The 7,062-nt window shown below is 42.7% G+C and overlaps 1 protein-coding gene across 2 annotated transcripts; it reads right to left on the bottom strand.

Moving 5' to 3' along the window:
• Window positions 1–4,042: 4,042 nt before the first annotated feature.
• On the bottom strand, window positions 4,043–6,627 carry LOC147632852 (Single hybrid motif superfamily protein). 2 transcript variants are annotated; one of them, XM_086807718.1, is made up of 6 exons: window positions 6,408–6,627; window positions 6,044–6,092; window positions 5,195–5,393; window positions 4,977–5,047; window positions 4,786–4,858; window positions 4,043–4,611 (listed from the first exon to the last, which is right to left on the bottom strand). In XM_086807718.1, exons 1-6 carry the CDS (start codon window positions 6,592–6,594, stop codon window positions 4,477–4,479), a joined length of 714 nt encoding a protein of 237 aa, XP_086663844.1. In that variant the 5' UTR covers window positions 6,595–6,627; the 3' UTR covers window positions 4,043–4,476. The 2 variants fall into 2 exon arrangements, with proteins under 2 accessions (XP_086663844.1, XP_086663845.1); XM_086807719.1 differs by having other exon boundaries at window positions 5,195–5,321; window positions 6,408–6,626.
• Window positions 6,628–7,062: the final 435 nt, after the last annotated feature.

Genomic DNA, 7,062 nt, shown 5'->3' with positions numbered 1-7,062 from the left:
ACCCTCGTCAAATAAGGAGCACACTGAGCTTCCATATACTATTCTTGGTGGTCCACCTTATGATCATGGCCCCACACCTGTGAAAGCTCCTCATCAACGTGACCTTGCCGACCTCTCAGCCTTCCTTTCCTCCCAAATCCAAATGCCCATTGGAACCTTGTTAAAAGGTAATCCAAATTTATGGAATGACCTTAGGGATTTTATGGAACGAAAACTACAGGCTTCTGTGGAGGAGAGAGCTAACTTAGATTCATCGAATGAATCTGAGCCCCATCATCCTGAACTACTCCATCACCACAACCCATAATCCAAAGGTGCACCAACAATTCAAGTAAATGTGATGGGCCACTACTTTGAAGGTGATGACACAAACACAGCCCTGCCTATTTCCTATAATGGACATGTGGTAAAAGGCATCCTGGATGGAGGTGCTAGCGTAAGCATTCTCACAAGAACATGTTGGGAAAACTGGGGCCACCACACCTTGATCCCACCACATTGGTGATAAAGCTTGCGGATGGGAAATCTGTACGACCCCTGGGCCTAATGCATGACCTCAACATAAAAGTCTGTGACATGACCTTCAACCTCACATTTGTAGTCATGGACTTTCGTAACGCTGTCTATGATAGCATCTTGGGTAGACCCTTCATGCGACATAACTGATCCATGACTATGACACATATCATGTCTACCTCCGCACAAAGGGTCTCAAATGCTCAAAGTAAATCTAAATACTTGGCACTCACATCCCATGGCCAAAGGAAAAAAACCATGTCTACCTCCACACAAAGGGTCTCAAATGCTCAAAGTAAATCTAAATATTTGGCACTCACATCCCATGGCCAAAGGTACCTTTGCCGCCGAAGACTCTGTGACCACCACCCGCGGTGAAGATCTCTTTGTTTGCAATGCTTGTCAACATCAAGTCCTTGATGACGCGTGGGTGCCATACATGGTTGCTTCTATCAATAGTGACAAAGTTGACCAAGACTGACTGAAAATCCTTGATGACGCGCGGGTGCCATACATGGTTGCTTCTATCAATAGTGACAAAGTCGACCAAGACTGGCTGAAAATCCTTGCTACTTTTGATACCCTTCCAAATCCCAAACTCGACACATAGCTCTTGCTCCCCAATGGTCAGTCCCTTCATGAACCCTACAAGGCCCTTACCTCGGTTAACACCCTGAGTGTAAGCGTAGATCCCCCAACACGATACAACCACCCTTTGGGTATGGCTAGATTTCCCCTTTGGCAAAAATATGCAAAGAAAATGTGCCTTGCTGTCTCCCACAGCTAGCCATAATCTTTTGCCATGGGAAACATGGGTCGGCTTAACACAACCCATGCCAAAATTCAATTGCCTGGTGGACAATGTATACAAAGCCTTAGATCAAACAAATTGTACATACTATCTCTAACCCATTTCAGGCTAGTTTCCCTGCACGACACCACTGGTGCATTTTTTGGATACTCGGGATCATGTTATTGTCCGAGTATTGCATGCATGTATGAGTTTTGTGTCCGCACATGTCCATTTACTATTGTTATGTGCATCTCCCATAATATTTATCACACATGATGATCTCACTTGGTCGTCGGAAGCATTTTATGATGGTACCAAGAAGCATTTTATGATGGTACCACATATAAAAGAGATGCAACAATGCCATCATACTCGAAAAGAGTGAAACAAAATCTAATGGTGTTTTGAGACGGAAGTGACCGCAAAAAAATTATGTAATTGGAAAATATTTTCGGCAACAAATATGCCAAGTGTGGTATCGATATTGTCGAGCACTTGATCACAGGGGATGGGCAATTCAAAAAGAGTCGAGGAGTACCAAGCCGAGAGTGGGATGTCTACTTGCACACAAACTTGGGAGGGGAATTTGAAAAAACACGAGATTAAGGTGCAAGAAAGGGTGAGTTTAAAAAGGTTACAACCCTTGATAAAAGGGCGAGCACAGCTTTTCATAAAACTTGAGAGGCTACACAATGGGAAAAAGGAAAGGTGGGGAACCCTTAGACGGTGCCACATCCTTATTTCCAATTGAAACGGAAGGCTGCATAGTAGAAGAGAAGACGGTGTGGTGTGGTGGGGATTCGGGAACAGAAACGAAGCGGAGCATGCACAACGTCCCCCAACGCGCGAAGACAAGGCACAGCTGTGCATCGCAGGCCAAGTGCGGGTACACCGGTGCCAAGGCACATGAATGGTGGACAATAACAGCCACACACGAAAGGCAAGCAAGAGCGACAACGCCACACTCAGCAAACGCCGGTGGCAACAAACGGTGCGCGAGGAGCGTAAACTCTCTCTCTCTCTCACACACACACACACACTCTCTCTCTCTCTCTCATTATTAATACTCACCAAGAAAACTAGAGATAAAGATATTTTTGTTCTAGTTTATAAATTACACCACCCTCATATGCTAATAAAAACACATTCAAAAACAAAGTGAAAACAAAGTGTGTGATGAACATAATTTTATATGTGGTGACATAAATATATTAGCATTGATATACACATTTTGTCTTGATTGTGTCTTGTGAAGATGATGATCTCTATTGAATACACACATCTTGTGCATAAACATTGAGCATATCAGTGGGAGGGATATTTAGACAAGATTACATTACGCATTCCAAACAGTTAGACGCACACTCTAGGCATAGACCGTAGTGTGGCACGAGCTTTGAGATATCGAAACGAGACACTAGATTTTACTATATTGCACTTGAATGTGTCATCCTTATGTATCCCTTTTATAGTCCTCCACTGGTCTCCAAGCAAGGCTACCATGTCATCACCTAATACCTTCTTGCACACAAACATGGTAGGTGTTTGTGAGAAACAAAATTGATTGAACATCTTGGCAAAAAGATGTATTGGGCATACCCAACTAAGACTCACAGATCGAGAGGGCTTTGCAAACTTCAAAGACCCTTGTATATCACAAAGCATCTTTGATTTCATGACCATTACAGTCCAAGCATCTGGAATTAGCCATTCTATAGAAGATAGTGGTGGAGATGTGATTATCTGTAGCTTACCAAACCCATCGTCCTGCTTTGGCACCAAATAGGAGTGTCGATAAAAGAAGACCTTTTGCTTAAGAAGTTCTGCACTTGTTTTACAAGAAAACATTGCCTGACCAATGTCTGCATGCAATGCTTGAAATGTTCCGGTAAGGCGTTCCAATGGTTCCTCCTCTACCATGTTTGAAGGAAAAATATCTGCAAACAAGAAATAAGTTGACTTGGATTGAAACATCTCTCTCAGAAAATCTCACATGCCCCTTTCTACCTGCGATACTTACAATTGTATGAAAATCGAGTTTGTTGGCGAAGATGGATATCTCGTGCTGTGTAAACATGTTGTACCGTAGCCACTAGTTTTCCATTGCTTGCCTTCTTGAAGCATTGTAAAGGACCTTTCCAATGGTGCTCCAGTACATTTCGTCGTCGAACTCGGTGAGGCCCGATTACAGCACCCAAGCGCTCTTACGAAATGCCTCTCCTACCCAAGCACCATCATCATCCTTCTTGTTGTGCAAGGATATCTCCTCAATCTCGTCTTTTGGTCTTCTTGGTGCGGCCATATCTTCTTGGAAGCTAGAGTAGAAAGGTTAGGTTTAGAGTAAAAAGGAAAGAGATGTGCAGACTAAGGTTTTACGGGAGCCTTGAAGATGTGCAGACTAAGGTTTTACGGTCTCAACCAATAGGGGGCACAAGGGTGCCCATGAAACATCATCCCAAGATGTCCCTTGTGAAGTGATACTATACACAAGACAGAGACCAAACCCTAGCCTGATGTTAAGTCCGCAGCATCCCTGTGAAGCAGTACTTTGAGGCTGTAAACAAACCTAGCAATCAGGAGCACCCTTGTGAAGGGATACTTCACATGAGTATAGAGACCAAACCTAGGACAATACATTTAAAAACCGTTGCTACCAATTTTTCCAGCTAAATAAGTCCAGCAAACCAAGCAAATACTCAAAGTAGGCAACAAGGTAGTATAAACGCACACCCATCACCAACATAGTTTTCCCGTTAAATATGTTATAGGGACAAGGCCTTCCTGAAAGCTCCATATTGGAAAGTCCAGGCAGAGCTAAATTTGATGCAACTCACCAAGAGAACATGGGTGTGCAATGCATACCACTGATGAGGCTTCAAGGTCTAGTGGTATCACTCACAGGGTCACAAAACACAAAGATCATACAAGCTCTACCTGGAGGCAGCTTGTTATATGCTCACCACCACCACCTTGACAATTACATCTGTGCCTTATTTCAAGCTCTTGAAAAGAGCTTGGACTCAAAATCTTCTCAAGCAACAACCAGGATGAGATCCCATTTAAGGGGAGCACATTTTTAGTGGTGCATAAAATTCCCCAAAATGTTCCTACGACATTCATCATCACGATCCACTTAAAATTTATCTTCGGGTCCTGAGCATGCAAGCTCATAGAGTTGTCCCTGAACTTTTCGGAAGGGGGCCGCGTTCTGCATACTCATTGCCAGTCAAAAACGTTGATGCAGCTTTCTTCCAATCACCTGGCCTTGGCATCATAATGGCTATATAACCTTCACTAGCTGCCTGCAGACAAGGTAAAAATATCAAAGAACTGCCCCATCACCCCAAGTCACATTGAATTGAAAGAATTGTATGTGTAGACAATCTCACACCTGCAAACTCTCTTGCCTGCAAACTCATGCATGGTATGCAACATACATATATAGCATTTAAAAATCAGCAAAGGTTGAGATCTACCTTAGTTTTAAGAAGAGAGGGCTCCTTTATAAGGCGCTCATTGACTTCCAAAAGAGCCCCCCTTACACAACATCTATTATGAGCATGCCATTTGATCAAAGTAATGTCAATATCTATTACATCTTGCCATATCCTCATGTCAAGTAATGCTCCAACATAGATAACCATCTCAAGAAAACAAGTAACAAAACCTGATGATGTACGTCGTGTCATTCGAAACAACTTTGCATAGTGCAGAAGTAGGCTCCAGCACACGCGCATCCTACAACAGTAGAGCCCATCACATTCAACACTATATTGTGATTGGCCTTGAACCACTCTTTAGTAACAATGTCATCTTGGGCCCTGTAATATGAGTTTTGCAAAAATGCTTTGATGACAAGGTCTTCTGCACGCTTAAAAGACTCACATTCTTACGTTTTCCTGTGGCCTTCATTTCAGCCCGGCTTTGCTTTCCCACATTGAAATCCACCGCAGTGACCGAAGCATTGTTATCTAGAGCAGTATGGGTTGGAGCCAATCCTATAACGCACAAGCTTTTTTGAAACCATATTATGAATACAGGCATGTGATCATAAACAGTGAACACTTGTAAAAGCTGAGCTTTTCTGGAGAGCCAAGATATGTGGTTATTGTAAGCACCAGCAATGTAAAAGCTTCTTAGAACAGATGGTAAGCATCAAGAACGCTACCCAAACTTGAGCAGCCAACGTGCTAAAATGTTTTCCAAAAACTATGACATCCTCGAAGCATAGTTAGTAAAGCGGCCAAGTTTTGATTATCTATACGGAGTATTGACACAACTGTGCCTTAAAGAGGCCTGGTTATAACAATGCACAGGCTTCTCTGAATGGGCGTGGAAGGCCATTCACCTCTGAAAACCGACAGCTCCACACATAACAGATTCACCCAAACTTGAGCAGCCAACGTGCCAAAATGCTTTCCAAAAACTCCCTTAAGCATGGTTAGTAAAACAGCCAAGTTTTGATTATCTATACGGAGTACTCAATGGGCGTGGGAGGCCATTCACCTCTGAAAACCGACAGCCCCCAACACCACACATGACAATGACAGGTGATCTCGTGGTGGCTGGAAAGGGCTGGTGCTGCCATTTCAGCACATTACCGTTTCCACTGACTTGGCAGAAGCCTAATTTCAAGCTTAACATGCATGACTCCGTATAACAACGACAGGTGAAAAAAGCTTTCTTTGAACAGCATGACACATAGGACATGCACTGCTAACGTGAGTTACATACCCATTATTGTGCCTGTAAATGTACTGATCATGGCCCTCCTTCATAAAGTCTGCAAAATAAATAAAAGGATTTTAATGAAGCAAAGCCTGATGCCAGGTTTTCCATCATCCATGTTTTCCAAAAGCTAACAAAATAAGGACTGGTTGAGGCAATCATGGATCCAATTCAGGGTTTTCAAAAACAGAGATGTCTAGGGTTTCCTGGTTCTAGGGTTTGCAGACCGATGTAAGGGGGTTTCTAAAAGCCAAACTTGAGATCCTGAGGATTACCGAATGCAAACTTGAACTCTTGAGGATTTTGGGACCAAATTTTCAGGAGGAAGTGTTTAGGGTTTATGAAAAGAGTATTTGAGAGGGCGACGTACCAACGATGAAGAAGTGGGCGTAGTTGCAATCGATAGCAGGGGGAGGGTGGAGGGGGAGATCTTGGGCTGCAGGGTAGAGGGATGCGAAGCAGTGGGCTTGTTGTTGATGGATTATATCCATGGGGGCAGCTCCGCCATCGCAGCTCTGCTCTTCGGCCCCATGCTCAATTTCGTTGCCCTCCTCCATAGTACAAACCCTTGCACGGTGCCAATAAGTTATTTATTTGTGAGAGAGGAGATTTAGTTATATATATATTTAGTTTATTTGTTTGAATTTATTAGAGCTGTGTGTTCTTTAGTGCATTAGAAAATAAAATCAAGGTTTTCAATATATGCATTACTTACCCTACACCAAATTAGTCCATTATTCAATAATGAAATTTCCAGTAGTTGCACACTAGCAGTTATCTCTTTGAAGACACTAGCATAGAAGTGCTTATATGTTTGCTAGTGCACACTACCATAGCATAAAATTGTTTTTCTCTTTGCTAGTGCACACTCCAACACTAGCATAAAATTGTTGTATCTTTGCAATAGTGCACACTAGCATAAAAGTGTTTATCTCTTTGTAATAATGAAGAATCTAAAAGGCTTTTGCAAAGTAGCTTCTACTTAAAGAAACCTATAACTGTTTAATACGTAACCAATGGCTAAA

The sequence above is a fragment of the Cibotium barometz genome, chromosome 13, assembly GCF_041138505.1.
Source record: "Cibotium barometz isolate CiBa-2024 chromosome 13, ASM4113850v1, whole genome shotgun sequence".
Classification (NCBI taxonomy): Eukaryota; Viridiplantae; Streptophyta; class Polypodiopsida; order Cyatheales; family Cibotiaceae; genus Cibotium; species Cibotium barometz.
Note: the sequence above shows the minus strand (reverse complement) of the source record. Positions and strands in the feature narration are given on the sequence as shown.

Excerpts from the sequence above, each read along its gene's own strand:
- LOC147632852 (XM_086807718.1), bottom strand. The coding sequence starts at position 6,594 with ATGGAGGAGGGCAACGAAATTGAGCATGGGGCCGAAGAGCAGAGCTGC. Across the intron at positions 5,048-5,194 it reads CCACAGGAAAACGTAAGAAT|GATGCGCGTGTGCTGGAGCC; the intron begins GTGAGTCTTTTA and ends CTACTGTTGTAG. Across the intron at positions 4,612-4,785 it reads CCTCTCTTCTTAAAACTAAG|GCAGCTAGTGAAGGTTATAT; the intron begins GTAGATCTCAAC and ends CCTTGTCTGCAG.